At 37.5% G+C, this 19,645-nt stretch overlaps 2 protein-coding genes across 5 annotated transcripts in view; one reads left to right on the top strand and one right to left on the bottom strand.

The window, feature by feature from the left end:
- The window catches only part of LOC105495236 (epidermal growth factor receptor pathway substrate 15), a 162,514-nt gene that overhangs the window by 50,148 nt on the left and 92,721 nt on the right, over positions 1 to 19,645 (top strand). For all 4 annotated transcript variants that reach the window (XM_071093088.1, XM_071093090.1, XM_071093083.1 and 1 more), the window contains exons 5-8: positions 2,144 to 2,239; positions 5,695 to 5,760; positions 8,489 to 8,614; positions 11,145 to 11,204. In XM_071093088.1, the coding sequence (XP_070949189.1) occupies positions 2,144 to 2,239; positions 5,695 to 5,760; positions 8,489 to 8,614; positions 11,145 to 11,204 (348 nt within the window). The remainder of the gene's footprint in view (positions 1 to 2,143; positions 2,240 to 5,694; positions 5,761 to 8,488; positions 8,615 to 11,144; positions 11,205 to 19,645) is intronic.
- On the bottom strand, positions 6,159 to 7,354 carry LOC105495037 (small ubiquitin-related modifier 1-like). Its single transcript, XM_071093097.1, has one exon. The coding sequence runs from the start codon at positions 7,249 to 7,251 to the stop codon at positions 6,946 to 6,948; it is 306 nt and encodes a 101-aa protein (XP_070949198.1). The 5' UTR covers positions 7,252 to 7,354; the 3' UTR covers positions 6,159 to 6,945.

A 19,645-nucleotide genomic window follows, 5' to 3' on the forward strand; every position in this document is an offset into this window, starting at 1 on the left:
TAAACTTTGAATTTCCATTGGAGGCATAATTTTTTGTTTTGTTTTGTTTTGTTTTGAGACAGAGCCTTGCTCTGTCACCCAGGCTGGAGTACAGTGGCGTGATCTTGGCTCACTGCAACCTCTGCCTCCAGGATTCAAGTGATTCTCCCATCTCAGCCTCCTGAGTAGCTGGGATTACAGGCATATGCCTCCGCACCCGGCTAATTTTTTTGTATTTTTAGTAGAGATGGGGTTTCACTATATTGGCCAGGCAGGTCTTAAACTCCTGACCTCGAGTGATCCACCTACCTTGGCCTCCCAAAGTGCTGGGATTGCAGGTATAAGCCACCTGCCTGGCACAGATTTTTAAGTTAGCATATGAATGAAAGAAAAGAAACCAATACTTAATGAATTTCCATGTGACAAAAATGACACTAGGCACTTTCCTCCTGCAACATGGTTTTTGTTTTGTTGCTCATAATACATTGCAAGGTAGGTATTAGCCCCCCTTTTATGGAAGGGTTTTAGCTTGCCCATGGCCTCACAACTATAAGTAGCAGAACTAGAATTTAATGGAAAATTATTTCACTTCATAGCCCATCCATACTGTGGTAATAGACTTGATTACTTAAGAGTAATTGAATCTCAAATAGAGTGAGAAAAGAAAGAGGGTCGTGTTAGAATACTTAGAATACCAGCAGTTAGAGAAGACATTGACTCCAACAGAAGAGACTTGAAAGGTCAGAAGAGACCTGGGAGGGATTTGTGAAGCTGTTTGGTGGAGGAGAGCTTCCAGGAGGATACTTTCCCAGGCTGCAGAGAGAATAATCAGGATGAGGCTTTTGTTTGTTTGTTTGTTTTAGGGCTGTTTGGTAGCTGGGAAATTATTTGTGACATAGGCGGTAGTTTTTCTAGCTAATCATAGGAGTTGAAGTCAGATTGCGCAGAAGGTTGTGGAATGAATGAGAAGAAAAGGGGATATCTTGAAATAGCATTTTTTCAAGAATTGAGTGAAGGCAAGGGATTGTAAAAAGCAGACAATCTGCAAGGTGGTAAGAATGGGTTATGAATTGGGTATGAAGGGTGTAGGGGAGAGTACGGGATTTGAGAAAAGTAGGAAGGGTTGATTACATCAGCAACTATACTAGGGTACTGACAGGTTGGACAAATTGTAACTGGAGTAAAGACTTTTGTTACCATGTCTATTCCCAGACACTAACTCAGAACAGCTGAAAACCAGTTGCTTCAGCTTCTTTGCATTTATTTATTAAGTTTTGGACTAAGACTTCAACTGCTAAAAATCCAAGGACTTTTGGGAGAGATTTATAAGTATTTTGAAGTTAAACTGTTACATAATTTTTTTTGATGTTGCACAGTTATTTTCTGTAGTTTTTCTGGAATCACAGTGATTAAGTCATTTGAATTACTATCCCAGTTTCAAAATTTATAATCTCACAATCCAGAGATGACTTTTCATAACATTTTAGGTATTATTTTCTTCTGGGCTTTTTCTCTAATTCTTTTTTTCTCAATTAAATGATAAAATACATCTCTTAATATCATTAAATATTATTTGTATTTTTTTGGTTTGTCTGTTTTTTTTGAAACGGAGTCTCGCTCTGTCACCCAGGCTGGAGTGCAGTGGTGCGATCTCGGCTCACCGCAACCTCTGCCTTCCAGGTTCAAGTGATTCTCCTGCCTCAGCCTCCTGAGTAGCTGGGTCTACCGGTGCATGCCACCACACCTGGCTAATTTTTGTGTTTTTAGTAGAGACGGGGTTTCTCCGGGTTGGCCAGGCTGGTCTTGTACTCCTGACCTCAAGTGATCTGCCCACCTCGGCCTCCCAAAGTGCTGAGCTTACTACAGGTGTGAGCCACTGTGCCTGGCCCTAAGTATTATTTAAAACATTAGTATTCTGTATGGTTTCCACTATCTGTATGTATTTTCCCATTTATATTATTAATAATGATTCATAAATATTAGGAACATCTTTGTAATGGGATTTTTCTGCAAGATATTTTTGAAGCAAATATGCTACTTGTTGCTACATAAGACCTCTGTAGTAATTAAGAATTGTTTTATATTTTTAGATTGTAAGTATGTGTGCAGGTAGGTAGGTAGGTAGAGGGAGAATGCTCTTAACATTCATACTTTTCTTTCTTAGGAATTCTTTGTTGCTTTGCGTCTTGTAGCATGTGCCCAGAATGGATTGGAAGTTTCACTAAGTAGTTTGAACCTGGCTGTTCCTCCACCAAGATTTGTAAGAAATGCTTTTAGATTTAAATTGTATTTAATTTTTATGACACCACGTTATTTGAGAATTAAAAGTAATATATTAAAAGGAATTTTACCTTAGGCCATTTTACTCAGCTACTTGACTTTTTTTCCCCTATTGGCTACTGCTGTTTTTAGTTAATTTCTTGTGTATCCTTCCAGAGTTATTATATGTATATGTAAAAAAACATAGGCTGGGTGAGGTGGCTCATGCCTGTAATCCCAACACTTTGGGAGGTAGAAGTGGGAGGATCACTTGAGCCCAGGAGTTCAAGACTAGCTGGGAAACAAAGTGAGACCCCATCTCTACAAAAAAATCTAAAATTTATACGAGTGTGTTGGTGTGCACGTCTGGTCCCAGCTACTTGGGAGGCTGAGATGGGAGGGTCATTTGAGCCTGGGAGTTCAAGGCTGCAGTGAGCCATGATCACACTGTCGCTCTCCAGCTTGGTTGATGGCTCAAGACACTGTCTTAAAAAAAAAAAAAGAAAAGAAACAAATACTTATTTTCTTATTTTACGTTAATTGTAGCATGCTATATATTAATGGTCCCCAACCTTTTTTGCACCAGGGACCTGTTTCATGGAAGACAATTTTTCCATGGACCTCCGAGGGATGGATGGTTTCAGAATGAAACTGTTCCACATCATCAGCCATTAGATTCTTATAAGTAGCGTGCGACCTAGATCCCTCACATGCGCAGTTCACAATAGGGTTCGTGCTCCTATGAGAATCTAATGCTGCTGCTGATCTGACAGGAGTTGGAGCTCAGGCCATAATGCTTGCCCGCCAGCTGCTCACCTGCTGCTGTACAGCTCAGTTCCTAACAGGCCATGGACGGGTACCAGTTTGTGGCCCGGGGATTTGGGGACTCCTGCTATACACATAATTCTATACCTTTTATAAGTAGCTTATTAAGTTTTAGAGGTATTTATATATAATTACATAGAAGCTTCCACTTTGTTTTTTATAGCTGTGTAGTATTTCTTTGCTTGTGTTTATGATTAACTTTCTATTGATAGACGTTTAGGTTATTTTGAATCTTTCATTATAAAAAAAATGCTGCAGTGAATAATAACCTTGGACATACATTATTTTGCATGTGCAGGAATGTATTTATATGTGTTAATTCCCAAAAGTAGAAATGCTGTTCAAAAGTTTTTGCCTTTGTAATTTCTATGTATTTTGTCAACTTGCTTTCAGTAGTTCACCCTCCCTCCAGTAATTGTTTGAGTGCCTATTGCTGTACACTTTGGCTGGCATACTTTGGTTAAACTTTTAGATCTTTGTCAGTTTGATAAGTGACAGTATGTAATTTTAAATTTATCCTTTTGGTTTTATGGAGTGAGGTTGAATAGCTTTTCTTGTGCTAATAATAGCTTTCTTATAAGCTTTTCTTATGTTTACATTGCCTTTATGTGAATGTCTGTTTATACCTTTTGCCCATTTTTCTTGGTTGTTGCTCTTTTACTTATTGAATTCTAGGGCCTGTTTAATTATTAGGACATTAACTCTTTGTCTGTATGAGTTGCAAGTCTTTTTTTCCTATTATGTCATTTGTCTTTTTTTTTTTTTTTTTTTTTTTTAAGAAACAGGATCTTGCTATGTTGCCCAAGCTAACCTTGAATTCCTGGGCACAAGTGGTACTTCTGCCTTAGCCTCCCAAATAGCTGGGACAATTGGCATGTACTACTGAGCCTGGCTTATTATTGTCTTTTGTGTACAGGTTAAAAATTTTTATTTTTTATTTTTTACATTTAAGTTAGTATTGATGTAGGATGTGAGTGCATATTCTATTTGTTTTTGTTTTGTTTTGTTTTTTGAGACAGTTTCGCTCTTGTCACCCAGGCTGGAGTGTAATAGTGCAATCTTGGCTCTCTGCAATCTCCACCTCCTGGGTTCAAGCGATTCTCCTGCCTTAGCCTCCTGAGTAGCTGGGTTTACAAGCACCCACCACCACATCTGGCTAATTTTTTTTTTTTTGGTAGAGACGGTGTTTCACCATGTTGGTCAGGCTGGTCTTGAACTCCTGACCTCAGGTGATCTGCCCACCTTGGCCTCCCAAAGTTCTGGGATTACAGACGTGAGCCACCACGTCTAGCCTAGATTCAATTTTATATTTTTTCAGGATGGCTACCCTACAGAAAGTATAGTCAATACAGTTTATTAAACAATCCATCCTTCACTTCCTGTCTCTTCATTCCCTTTGAAATGCCACCTCAATTGTGTGCTAAATTCTCATACGTATTTTGATTGCTTACTGGATATTTTTTGTTCTTACCTGTTATCTATTTATCCGTACCATATGCTGATGTTACATTGTTTTAATTATCACATTTGGTGACATGTTTTTTAAATCTAGTATGCCTAGTTCTCCCCACCTCACTCCTTTTTTTCCCCAGGTATTTTATGGCTCCTCTTGCTTGTTTTTTGTTTTTTTAAATTTTAAGAGATGGACTCATTCTGTTGCCCAGGCTGGAATATGGTGCTGCGATCATAGCTCACTGTTACCTTGAACTCCTGGGCTCAAGTGATCCTCCCAGTAACTAGTTGCTTGTTTTTAAACTCAACATTTTAGAAGTTTTTGGTCTGCATACTAAGAATTTAATTCTACTAAGGTTAGAGAATTTCTCCACTTTTATGTTTAGGCATGTAGTCAGAAGGTTAATTTAGGGATTTGTTGCCTACCTGCATTATAGTCATACATGGCTTAACAACAGGGATACATTCTGAGAAATGCATCATTAGGCAATTTCATCATTGTGCAAACATCAGAGTGTACAAACCTAGATAGTATAGCCTACAGCATACCTGGGCTACATGATATATAGCCTGCTGCTCCTAGCCTAGGAACTAACCCAGCACTGAATACCACACTGTACTGAATACTGTAGGCAATTGTAACATGATGGTATTTATGTATTTAAACAGAAAAGGGGCTGGGCACGGTGGCTCACACCTGTAATCTCAGCATTTTGGGAGGCTGAGGCAGGTGGATCACCTGAGGTCAGGAGTTCAAGACCAGCCTGGCCAACATGGTGAAACCCCATCTCAACTAAAAATACAAAAATTAGCCGGGTGTGGTGGTGCATTCCTGTAATCCCAGCTACTCGGAGGCTGAGGCAGGAGAATTGCTTGAACGCGGGAGACGGAGGTTGCAGTGAGCCGAAATCGCGCCACTGCACTCCAGCCTGGGTGACAGCAAGACTCCATCTCAAAAACAAAACAAAAGGAACACCAGAAAAGGTACAGTAAAAATACGGTATTATAATCACTTTGTTTCATTGTTACTTAGATGGTCTGGTAAATGTAAAATAGTGTCCTATGTGCATTGAGATCTAGCATTTTGTATGAATATATTTAAATCCAAAAACCATTTTTTATTCATTGCTTCTTGATGTGAGAATTTCAGTTCTTCTTGTGCTTTGCTTTCCTCTGTAGCATGATACCCGTAGTCCTTTGCTAATCAGTGGAACCTCTGCAGCTGAGCTCCCATGGGCTGTAAAAGTAAGTAAACTTTGTAACTGTTCTCTTACCCCTTCACTGCTTCCTATCCACTCTCTCTCTACCTCTGAAATATATTGCTATCTACATTAGACTTTCATATATATGTTTAAGGAAAGGTAGGGGAGATGATGTTACTGGTGTTTCTGAGGAATCTTTCGGCTCTGTCAGTTGTTTTGTGACAGTATTGATCTAATCGTGTATCTGTTATAATGTAAAGAAAAATGGTGATGTCATAATCCTATATTAACTAAAATATTTGATTAAAAGATAGTTTACCCCACTGGTATTATTTCTTACTTGAAAATTCTGGTTAACTATGTATTTTCTATATGACTCTAAAACAAACAATTTTTTTTTTTTTTTAGGCATTTTTTCTTTTTTATTTCTGTACAATTAAAATAAAATAAGCATTAGTATGATTTTTACAAATATTGTTTATTTTAATGAAGCTGGTACAGACAATGTCCATTTAAAACCCATATCCCAGGCCAAAAAGTACAAATAAAATCAAAAAGAGCAGTGTTCTGTTGTATTCATTTCTGCATGTATAGGTTTATTAATTGCTAATGAAAATTAGAACTTTTCTGGGATCTTCTGACAAGATTTTAAAAAAATCTTAAAATGCCTTTTCTTCAGTGAAGCCATCTTTGGAGTTAGTCATTACTCTCACCTTGTCTGTCATCTTGACTTCAACCTGATATTCCTCTTCTTTGGTCCAGCCCCTCAAATTTTAAAAGTAGCTTCAAGTTAAGGAAAGATCATTTTTCCACAGTTCAGTTCTCTGAAAAACTTCCATCTCCCACTGGAAGTCACAGTCCAGGAGTGAAGCAATCACATGCTAGAACATCAGGGCCAATTGGAAAGTCGTTATGAACACTTGCATTGGTCGATCTTATTTATCACCACAAGCCTGAAAATGCAATGTCCTGAAAAAGGTGGCCTCTCTGTGCACACGTAATTTTTAAAAAGGAGAGGGTAATATGAAGGGGACTGAGGCTTGACCACCCAAAATCAGCACAATGGAAACAAACAAAAATGAATAATGAGCACTATAATTCAAATTACCAGATGTTTCAAAGAGATGGGGTGCCAGTTTTCAATTCCGTTTTGAACACCATGTTACAAAAGAACTATTTTTAAAAATAAAAAAGGATTGAGGGAAAAGAAAAAAAATAAAAAGAATATCTAAACTGTTGAATGACCCCCCGTTTGTTCCTGATAAACTTCAATCACATCTTCTTCCTCCATTCCCAGTTCTTTTGGAGTATGATTATCAGCAATTCTCTGACCCTCAAAGAGATACCTGATTGAATTCATTGGAACGCCCTGTCTTTGACAATATGATTCTAAGAGTTTCTTGAGATGTGTTGTCATTTTCACTTTGAAGTGAATCTCACTGCTATCCTGTCCAATGACTTTGAGTTTAATATATTCACCTTCCTTCTTATCTCCCAAGTCCTCAGTTGAAGGTTTTGCCTCCTGGTCAGACATGATGACGGTAGCTTCACCCGGGGGTCTCCGCACAGCAGCGGCCTTGGGTAGGCAGAACCTCGCTCTGGGGTTTACAAATCCGTCTCCCCTCCCCACAGCACAACACCGTGAACAAACAATTCTTTATGAAATCTTTTTAGAAATAGGTATTTTGCATTATAATTTTTCAGAGCCAAATCATATCGTACTAGATTTTTAAAACTTGTAATCTGAAAATGCTTATACTATAGCAGATCAAATGAGCTTTGATAAATGTGTACAGTTTTTTTGAAAACCATTTTTATTTGTATGTCTTTGTATGCTGTGGACTGTGCACTAAGTTTCAAAAGTGTGGGAATATGGCCTTGACTGGGCAAATAATGAAGAATAGTTATTCATGTTATTCAAATAACTTAAAATTTTAGGAGATATCTTGTTATTGACAAGAAAAAGAAATATTGCTTTGGGAAAAATGGAGAAATCTTGATGTTTATTCCTATAGTAATTATTTTATTTTTAAAAATTTATTTGTGGCTCACGCCTGTAATCCCAGCACTTTGGGAGACTGAGGTGGGCAGATCATGAGGTCAGGAGTTCAAGACTAGCCTGGCCAATGTAGTGAAACCCCGTCTCTGCTAAAAGTACAAGAAAATTAGCTGGGCATGGTGGCAGGCGCCTGTAATCCCAGCTTCTCGGTAGCCTGAGGCAGGAGAATCGCTTGAACCCGGGAGGTGGAGGCTACAGTGAGCCGAGATAGCGCCACTGCGCTCCAGCCTGGGTAACAGTACGAGACTCCATCTCAAAAAAAAATTTTTTTTTATTTATTTGAACTGTACCTCATATCATCTTTAGAGAGTCATGGAATGTCACTAATTAGCTGTGTGTTCGTATAAAAGTTACTTTTTTGCTGTTGGTCTATTTAAGTGAGAGGGTTGGACTGGATGTTCTTCAAAGCCCTTCTACCTCTGAAATATTTTGATTCTAACCCAGTAGTTGGAAAATAAAGATGGTGTTCCAGCTACAAAAACAATGGGCAACACTAGACTCTTGGGTAAAGTCACTTTGAAATTATTGTTTCCTATGTATTTTTTTCTTGCATATCTTTACAATGAATATTGTATTTTGATGAAAGTGAAAAATGTTTTCTGAAAGATAGTTTAAAAACATATGTAGTCTATTCTTTAAGGACTTGATTTTTATAACTGTAGTTAAATCCTTTTCTCTATTATTTAACTTGTGATTTTGTTTTTTATTGTAGCATGAAGATAAGGCCAAATATGATGCAATTTTTGATAGTTTAAGCCCAGTGAATGGATTTTTATCTGGTGATAAAGTGAAACCAGTGTTGCTCAACTCTAAGTTACCTGTGGATATCCTTGGAAGAGTAAGATATTATTTACTCCTAAATTTAATTTTTATGTGTTTTAATTTTATATCTATAATACTAGGAGCATGTATAGCTCTTTGTTAAAAATGTACAAATCTTATTTTAAAGTTGTATCATTACAGGATTTTTTGTTTTCTGACTTAATGTATAAAATTATTGCCAGCTTATTTCTGTATTTGGTTATTCCCTGTAAAAATGAGTGGTTGAAATTAATTACATACATAAGCCCCTTAAGTAGGTCCTTTTTTAGTTTGTGCTGTATACTCTTGCCCTTCTATTTGCTTGAGTTAATTTCTAGAGACCATCAGTATTTTATGTCTGCCATTTACTCTGTGGCTGTATCATGGTGTCTTGTTGTAAGGAATAGTTTTATCTCTGAAACCGTAAATTCCACTCTGTAACTTGTACTTCCGTCTTTATAGAGCTCTTTTCCAGAAACTTGCAAGACTAATTCTTTGACTGGTTTTACTAAGACCTTTAAATCTGACTTCTTGGCTGGGCACGGTGGCTCACGTCTGTAATCCCAGCACTTTGGGAGGCTGAGGTGAGCAGATCATGAGGTCAGGAGTTCGAGACCAACCTGGCCAATATGGAGAAACCCCGTCTCTACTAAAAATACAAAAATTAGCCGAGCATGGTGGCGCGCAGTCTATAGTCCCAGCTACTCAGGAGGCTGAGGCAGAAGAATCACGTGAACCCAGGAGGCGGCGGTTGCAGTGAGATCACACCACTGTACTCCAGCCTGGCGACAAGCGAGACTCTGTCTCAAAAAAAAAAAAGAAAAAAATCTGACTTTTTTACTTTTCCCGTTTTTTCAGTTTTTTTACTGTGATAAATATACATATCATGAAATTTAATATCTTAACCAATTTTAAGTGTACAATTCAGTGGTATTAACTACATTTCCATTATTATGCAACTATCCCCAATATCCCTTGCCATGAATTATTTTCCTCCTGTAAAAGTAAAAGTTTATTCCCCTGTCTTTTGGTCTACAGCTTCATGTCTATCCTTAGCCCCCTTTGCCATGTTATTTTTCTGTCTCTCCTGCCTGATGAAAAAGCGTGAAGTAAGTTATCTGCCTTCTCTGGTGCATGTGGACTACTGAGCAGGTGTAGTAAGATTGGTGTTGCTGTAAATTTATCTTTACCAGCTTCAGCTGGGCTTCTCTGTACCGCCAGTCACTCTTGTACTGTTTCCACAGTGATTTCTCCATAATCCTCTGCATATTTCAAACCTTATCTACTCTCTTTATATCTCTTGCCCTTTCTTTATTTTTTATTTTTTTAAATTTTTTTTGAGACAGAGTTTAGCATTTGTTGCCCAGGTTGGAGTGCAATGGAGTGATCTTGGCTCACCACAACCTCCGCCTCCTGGGTTCAAGCAATTCTCCTGCCTCAGCCTCCTGAGTAGCTGGGATTACAGGCATGTGCCACCACACCTAGCTAATTTTTATGTTTGTAGTAGAGGTGGAGTTTCTCCATGTTATTCAGGCTGGTCTTGAACTCCCGACCTCAGGTGATCCACCCGCCTCAGCCTCCCAAAACGTTGAGATTACAGGTGTGAGCCACCGCACCCGGCTGCCCTTTCTTTAATTCCCTGCTTCAGCAGGTTACATAGGGTCAAATCCTGGCTGCACCACTTCTTAGCTGTGTGACCTTGGGCAAGTCATTAGAAAGCCATGTCTAAGTTTTCTAATCTTTAAAAGGGACATAATTCTCAGCTTATAGAATTGTAGGGATTGAATGTGATAATGTATGTTAAGTCCTACTTTTTACCGTGATTGCTACATACTCTTTGAATGCTAGCTGCTATGATGATGACAACCACCATATCACCATATTAGTACTACTACTGGATCAATGTTATATAGATTTTAGGTGCTCAATAAATACTGATTAAAACGCCATTTTTTAGTATTGTTTCCCACTATTTCTCCCCTGTGTGATTAGTGTGGAATTTCTAAACTATAAATACACTGTTGTTATTACTTAAACGTAACTTTTTAGTACTTTCCATTGCACTTAGAATAAAGCCCAAACTCCTTTCAAGGCAATTATAACCAGACACTTGCTTATCTCTAGCTCTACTTTTAACTCTCAACAGTATCCTTCTTTTTTTTTTTTTTTTTTTTTTTTTTTTTTTTTTTTTTTTTTGAAGAAACAGGGTCTAGCTCTGTTGCCCAGGCTGGAGTGCAGTGGCATATCATAGTTCACTGCAGTCTTGATCTCCTGGGCTTAAGGGATCCTCCTACTTCAGCCTCCTGAGTAGCTTGGACTACAGGTTCACGCCACCATGCCCAGCTAATTTTTTATTTTTATCTTTTGTAAAGACAGGATCTCTTTATGTTTCCTAGGCTGTTTCACACTCCTGGGCTCAAGTGATCCTCCTGCCTTGGCCTCCCAAAGTGCTAGGAGGCCATATGGGCATAAGCCACCATGCCTAACTAGTATACTTTCTTTCCTTGCCCTCAAGTAGCACATGAACTGAAAGAACATTAATCTTTTTCAATTCTCCTCTTTTTAAGGTTTGGGAGTTGAGTGATATTGACCATGATGGAATGCTTGACAGAGATGAGTTTGCAGTTGTAAGTAATCTAATGCTCTCAACATCTTCACTATCTTAATGATTTTCTCACGTGCAAATTTCCTCTTTTAGTTCATCCTTAGAGGAAAACTGTATTCCCATCAGGGTCTCGAACTCCTGACCTCAAGTGATCTGCCCACCTCAGCCTCCCAGAGTGCTGGGATTACAGGCATGAAACCACTGTGCCCGACTGGTTGAACATTCTTACATAGAATTTATTTTCTAAACAAATGGATAACAGAAAATGTGTGGTTTGCCATCTTCATTTTATTTGGCTTTAAGGTACACAGGAACATATACTTTGTATAATTACTGTAAAGTAATCTTTTGTATCACAACCTGGCCAGGTATCTTAGCACCTGCTTCTATTATGGAATAATTTTGCTTCAAATGTATCCCCCATATTTCACATTTCCTTTTATTTCATTAAAAAGAAACATGAATAACACTTGAGTTTCACTTCATTTGTGAAAGCAGAAAAGTTTTGACATTTTATCTGAAGACATGTCATCTTAGTAATTGAATAGTTAATTTCAAATAGGATTGTATTCACCTCTTCCTTAAAGGTTTGATAAAACTTTGCTGTGAATTCATCAGTGGTAAATTTCTAATTTCCCTTTTACTCTCAAATTTTCTTTTTATTTTGGTAAGGAATTGTTAATTTCTTTTACTTTCAAACTTGTTGCTACAAATTTGCGATATTCTCTTTTGTGGTTGTTCTCTTTATTCATGCCAAGTCTTGAGAATACGCTCACTTTTTTTTTTTTACTTAATCTGATTTTGTCTAGTTTCTTGATCTGTTAGAAAAAACATCTTTTGAATTTACTTTTCCTTTCTATTATGTTTTAACTTTTAAGTTAATGATGTTTAACTTTTAATTCCCTGTTTTCTTATTCTTTTTATTTTAAATTTCTTGGAGATGTGTATTATGTTTCTTCAGTTCTCATTATCTATAATACTGAAATCATTTAAAGGATATATTTACCCTTGAATACAGGTTTAGCGAGATTCCATAGATATTGGTACAAAGTTTTCTCCTTTATACAGCTTTTTAGATAGTTTTTAGTTTTCTTTTGTTATCTGGTTAGGAATATGTTTCCTAATTTCAAAGTGGTTAAGTTTGGTTGGTTTTTGTTACTTTGATGTGTACTTTCAACTTGATTGGATTATAACTAGAAAAATGTAGTCTATAAAATGTCTAATTAAAAAAAATTAGTTAAGGCTTTCTTTGTTGCCAAGTTTATGACCTATTTTTACATATAGTCCATGGATATGGCAGTATTTCTGTTTGGAGGATATTAGAGTTTTACAAATTCATTATATCAAATTAATTTAATTTAATTTTTATTTTTTGAGATGGAGTCTTGCTCTGTCGCCCAGGATGGCGTATAGTGGCATAATCTTGGCTCACTGCAACCTCCACCTCCCAGGTTCAAGCGATTCTCCTGCCTTAACCTCCCAAGTAGCTGGGATTACAGAAGTGCACCACCACATCTGGCTAATTTTTGTATTTTTAGTAGTGACAGAGTTTCACCACATTGGCCAGGCTGGTCTTGAACTCCTGACCTCAGGTGATCCGCCCGCCTCAGCCTCCCAAAGTGCTGGGATTACAGACGTGAGCCACCACACTCAGCTTCAAATGTATTGATTATTTAGTTTCTCTTTGTCCTTCCTTTTCTTTTGTTTTTGGCCCTTCCTTAAATTTTCCTCATTTTCCACAAGAGCCAAATGAAATAGGCAGGATACATATTACATTTAAAAAATGCAGAAACAGAAACTTAAAGTGACTTGAATTCGTGGTCACAGGTCCCTAGTCTTTTTAATTTTAATTTGTGTAGTAGTTGGGAAATGGTAAAAGATACTCCCTTGCAGTGGTGACAGAAGTTATCTCAGCCGCATTTCAGGGTTTGAGCCATTGTTTGTGGGATGCTTTTGGGAATGGGGCCATATTGAAGAGATTTCTGTGATGATATACTTTGAAACATTGTCAAACCGTACACATAAACTTCTCATAAATTGTTTTTGTGGTAAGAATATTGTTGTAAAATCTTTGCAGTGGTATGATGTAATGAGGGAATTTTTTTCTCATAAAGACAATTTTTTTTTTTTTTTAAAGACAGAGTCTCACTCTGTCACTCAGGCTGGAATGCAGTGGTGGCATTTCGGCTCACTGCAGCCTCTGCCTCCTGGGTTCAAGCAATTCTTCCACCTTAGCCTCCTGAGGAGCCGGGATTACAGCCATGCACCACCACCCCCGGCTAATTTTTTGTATTTTTAGTGGAGACAGGGTTTCGCCATGTTTGCCTGACTGGTCTCAAACTCCTGATATTAGGTGATCCACTTGCCTCGGCCTCACAAAGTGCTGGGATTACAGGCATGAGCCACCTCTTCTGGCCTAAGACGAAAATAGAATAGATGGAGAATAGTACTGTCATCATTTGATAAATAGTAGTGTATGCTAAGGTAAATGAATAAACACAATTTATCTTATATGCCTGGAGCCTTTTCCCAGGCAACTGGCCTTTTTGAAAAAAAAAAAAAGAAAAAAAACTTTATTAAAAGAATAATTTTTGAATAATAAATACATTTGAATAATAAATTACTACCTTGAATTTTGTTTTAAATAGTAGACACCCCTTTATCTTCTCCTAGATTTGCTTGTTAACCATTTTGCACATTTGCTTTCTCCCTGTATCCATATTCTTCAGAATTTTTTCCTAGTTTTAAACTCTAGCTTGTGTGATTTTAATATTGCTTCTCCTGTTCCCTCTTTGTTTGAATTACCTGATATTTCTTATGTTTGTTGTGTATGTCTCTTGAAAATGGCAGATTTCTACATTTTAATGCTTTGCCTAATTAGTTTTTACAGTAACAGCACTTGATTTGATTTTCCTTCCTTACGTATTTATTTTACGTATTTATTTTCTCTGTTTCTTACTGTTGCTTATTATCAAGTTGTGATTCATTCCCTTACCCCGCCTCCCAGTTAATGTGGAAATTTTGTTATAATGTCTTGTTTCATTAATAGTTAATACAGATTGAGCATCCCTAATCTGAAAATCCAAAATTCGAAATGCTACAAAATCTGAAACTTTTGAGTACTGACATGACCCACAAAGTGGAAAATTCCACTCCTGGTCTCATGTGGTAAGTTGCAGTCAAAACTTTTGTTTCATGCACAAAATTGTTAAAAAGATTATATAAAATTATCTTAGGTTATATATATAAAGTTTATATGAAACATAAATGAATTTCATGTTTAGACTTGGGTCCTATCCCCAAGATAGGATAATATTCCAAAATCTGAAAAAAAAAAAAAAAAGATAATATTCCAAAATCCGAAAAAATCCAAAACACTTTTGGTCCCAAGCGTTTTGGATAGGGGATTCTCACCCTGTGCCCCTTTTCCTGTACTTGAACTTATTTCTCCTATATTGAAAACAAGATTTTCAATCCTTACTCTAGCAAAATGAGTCCTTTAGATTATCTTTACTAATTTTCTTTCCCCCTCATGTTCTTTTCTTTTCTTCTTCTTTTTTCTTTTTTTGGGACAGAGTCTCGCTCTGTTGCCCAGGCTGGAGTGTAGTGCGCGATTGATCTCGGCTCACTGCAAGCTCCGCCTCCTGGGTTCACGCCATTCTCCTGCCTCAACCTCCCCAGTAGCAGGCACTGCCACCACGCCCTGCTATTTTTTTTTTTTTTTTTGTATTTTTAGTAGAGACCGGGTTTCACCATGTTTGCCCGGGTGGTCTCGATCTCCTGACCTCGTGATCTGCCCGCCTCGGCTTCCCAAAGTGCTGCGATTACAGGCGTGAGCCACCGCGCCTGGCCCCGCCTCATGTTCTAATTCCAGAAGACCTTAGAACATTTTATGTGACTCAAATTCTAGATTTTGCTCAGTTAATTTCATTCTTTTGGTTTTGGTATTTTTCTTCCAGTTTTGTTCAATATTAATAACTAGTATTCTTTTGGTTAGAATTCTTCTGATAAATCTTTTTTTATCCCTGTACTTTAATAAATAGAGCAACACAATTTGTACTCTTATTTAAAATTATAATTACTGCAAGATAGTCTGTGTAACTACAACTGCAAGTCATTGATTTGTTTTTATTTATTTATAAGCATCAATATTTTACAAAACTGAATTTTGAGAGCTGGTATCATTCTTCCTTGAAAATTGAAGTAACTAAAAAAATACTTTTGCAGTAGTGACATAGCTAAGATCTGAACATTTTAAAGTATCCTCTTAAATAATAAAATATAAAGATAATGTACTTATTTATATGATCAGTCCTTTTGGCCTATGGCACTTTATAGTCTGCCAGGATTTTGGTTTGTTGCAGTATAATACAAGTTTAGGTCTTATTTTACTAAATAATCAAAACTGAGTTGAACATAGGAATCTTTTTGTTCAAGACTTACCTGTAAGATTCTTGCCCATTCCCCCTTGGGTTAAATGCTTTTTGTTTGTTTGTTTTAAAGACCCCGTGTCTGCTTTGTGTTTAATTTTTTGAATGGGAAGAAATAAAAATGAAGTTAAAGAGAGACTCTAACTTGGTGGGTTGAATTTCAGTATAGATTTTTTTAAGAGTAACTTATTTCAGTAACCAAAACTTGATTGAACTTGAGTCTATGTTTAGACTTACTTTTAAAATTCTTAACCCGTTTCTTTTATTTTATAGTGTAAATGGGATTTTTGGTTTATCTTTTTATTTTATTTATTTATTTATTATTATACTTTAAGTTCTAGGGTACATGTGCACAGCATGCAGGTTTGTTACATATGTATACATGTGCCATGTTGGTGTGCTTGCGCTCATTAACTCGTCGTTTACATTAGGTATATCTCCTAATGCTATCCCTCCCCCTACCCTCACCCCACAACAGGCCCTGGTGTGTGATGTTCCCCACCCTGTGTCCAAGTGTTCTCATTATTCAGTTCCCACGTATGAGTAAGAACATGCGGTGTTTGGTTTTCTGTTTTGTGATAGTTTGCCGAGAATGATGGTTTCCAGCTGCATCGATGTCCCTACAAAGGACACAAACTCATCCTTTTTTATGGCTGCATAGTATTCCATGGTGTATATATACCACATTTTCTTAATCCAGTCTGTCATTGATGGACATTGGGGTTGGTTCCAACTCTTTGCTATTGTGAATAGTGCTGCAGTAAACATACATGTGCATGTGTCTTTATAGCAGCATGATATATAATCCTTTGGGTATATACCAAGTAATGGGATGGCTGGGTCAAATGGTATTTCTAGTTCTAGATCCTTGAGGAATCGCCACACTGTCTTCCTCAATGGTTGAACTAGTTTACACTCCCACCAACAGTGTAGAAGTGTTCCTATTTCTCCACATCCTCTCCAGCACCTGTTGTTTCCTGACTTTTTAATGATCACCATTCTAACTGGTGTGAGATGGTAGCTCATTGTAGTTTTGATTTGCATTTCTCTGATGGCGAGTGATGATGAGCATTTTTTCACGTGTCTGTTGGCTGCATAAATATCTTCTTTTGAGAAGTGTCTGTTCATATCCTTCAACCACTTTTTGATGGGTTTTTTTTTTTCTTGTAAATTTGTTTGAGTTCTTTGTAGGTTCTGGATATTAGCCCTTTGTCAGATGAGTAGATTGTAAAAATTTTCTCCCATCCTGTAGGTTGCCTGTTCACTCTGATGGTAGTTTCTTTTGCTGTGCAGAAGCTCTTTAGTTTAATTAGATACCATTTGTTTATTTTGGCTTTTGTTGCCGTTGCTTTTGGTGTTTTAGTCATGAAGTTCTTGCCCATGCCTATGTCCTGAATGGTATTGCCTAGGTTTTCTTCTAGGGTTTTTATGGTTTTAGGTCTAACATTTAAGTCTCTAATCCATCTTGAATTAATTTTTGTATAAGGTGTAAGGAAGGGATCCAGTTTCAGCCTTCTACATATGGCTAGCCAGTTTTCCCAGCACCATTTATTAAATAGGGAGTCCTTTCCTCATTTCTTGTTTTTGTCACGTTTATCAAAGATCAGATGGTTGTAGATGTGTGGTATTATTTCTGAGGGCTCTGTTCTGTTCCATTGGTCTATATCTCTGTTTTGGTACCAGTACCATGCTGTTTTGGTTACTGTAGCCTTGTAGTATAGTTTGAAGTCAGGTAGCGTGATGCCTCCAGCTTTGTTCTTTTGGCTTAGGATTGCCTTGGCAATGCAGGGTCTTTTTTGGTTCCATATGAACTTTAAAGTAGTTTTTTCCAATTCTGTGAGGAAAGTCATTGGTAGCTTAATGGGGATGACATTGAATCTATAAATTACCTTAGGCAGTATGGCCATTTTAATGATACTGATTCTTCCTATCCATGAGTATGGAATGTTCTTCCATTTGTTTGTGTCCTCTTTTATTTCATTGAGCAGTGGTTTGTAGTTCTCTTTGAAGTGGTCCTTCACATCCCCTGTAAGTTGGATTCCTAGGTATTTTATTCTCTTTGAAGCAACTGTGAATGGGAGTTCACTCATGATTTGGCTCTCTGTTTGTCTGTTATTGGTGTATAGAAATGCTTGTGATTTTTGCACATTGATTTTGTATCTTGAGACTTTGCTGAAGTTGCTTATCAGTTTAAGGAGATTTTGGGCTAAGACGATGGAGTTTTCTAAATATACAATCATGTCATCTGCAAACAGGGACAATTTGACTTCCTCTTTTCCTAATTGAATATCCTTTATTTCTTTCTCCTGCCTGACTGCCCTGGCCAGAACTTCCAACACTATGTTGAATAGGAGTGGTGAGAGAGGGCATCCCTGTCTTGTGCCAGTTTTCAAAGGGAATGCTTCCAGTGTTTGCCCATTCGGTATGACATTGGCTGTGGGTTTGTCATAAATAGCTCTTATTATTTTGAGATACGTTCCATCAATGCCGAATTTATTGAGAGTTTTTAGCATGAAGGGCTGTTGAATTTTGTCAAAAGCCTTTTCTGCATCTATTGAGATAATCATGTGGTTTTTGTCTTTGGTTCTGTTTATATGCTGGATTATGTTTATTGACTTGCGTATATTGAACCAGCCTTGCATCCCAGACACGAAGCCCACTTGATCATGGTGGATAAGCTTTTTGATGTGCTGCTGGATTCAGTTTGCCAGTGTCTTATTGAGGATTTTTGCATCGATGTTCATCAGAGATACTGGTCTAAAATTCTCTTTTTTTTTTGTTGTGTCTCTGCCAGGCTTTGGTATCAGAATGATTTTGGCCTCATAAAATGAGTTAGGGAGGATTCCCTCTTTTTCTATTGATTGGAATAGTTTCAGAAGGAATGGTACCAGCTCCTCCTTGTACCTCTGGTAGAATTCGGCTGTGAATCCATCTGATCCTGGACTTTTTTTGGTTAGTAGGCTGTTAATTATTGCCTCAATTTCAGAGCCTATTTTTGGTCTATTCAAGGATTCAGCTTCTTCCTGGTTTAGTCTTGGCCACCAGAGAGAAGGGTCAGGTTACCCACAAAGGGAAGCCCATCAGACTAACAGTGGATCTCTCGGCAGAAACTCTACAAGAGAGAAGAGAGTCGGGGCCAGTATTCAGCATTCTTAAAGAAAAGAATTTTCAACCCAGAATTTCATATCCAGCCAAACTAAGTTTCATAAGTGAAGGAGAAATAAAATCCTTTATAGACAAGCAAATGCTGAGAGATTTTGTCATCACCATGCCTGCCCTACAAGAGCTCCTGAAGGAAGCAGTAAACATGGAAAGGAACAGCTGGTGCCAGCCACTGCAAAAACATGCCAAAATGTAAAGACCATCAATACTAGGAAGAAACTGCATCAACTGATGAGTAAAATAACCAGCTAACATCATAATGACAGGATCAAATTCACACATAACAATATTACCCTTAAATGTAAATGGGCTAAATGCTCCAATTAAAAGACACAGATTGGATAAATTGGCAAATTGAATAAAGAGTGAAGACCCATCAGTGTGCTGTATTCAGGAGACCCATCTCACATACAGAGACACACATAGGCTCAAAATAAAGGGATGGAGGAAGATCTACCAAGCAAATAGAAAACAAAAAAAAGGCAGGGGTTGCAATCCTAGTCTCTGATGAAACAGACTTTAAACCAACAAAAATCAAAAGAGACAAAGAAGGCCATTACATAATGGTAAAGGGATCAATTCAACAAGAAGAGCTAACCTAAATATATGTGCACCCAATACAGGAGCACCCAGATTCATAAAGCAAGTCCTTAGAGACTTACAAAGAGACTTAGACTCTCACACAATAATAATGGGAGACTTTAACACCCCACTGTCAACATTAGACAGATCGAGACAGAAAGTTAACAAGGATATCCAGTAATTGAGCTCAGCTCTGCCTCAAGCGGACCTAATAGACATCTACAGAACTCTCCACACTAAATCAATAGACTATACATTCTTCTCAGCATCACATCACACTCATTCCAAA

The sequence above is a fragment of the Macaca nemestrina genome, chromosome 1 (genome assembly GCF_043159975.1).
Source record: "Macaca nemestrina isolate mMacNem1 chromosome 1, mMacNem.hap1, whole genome shotgun sequence".
Taxonomy (NCBI): Eukaryota; Metazoa; Chordata; class Mammalia; order Primates; family Cercopithecidae; genus Macaca; species Macaca nemestrina.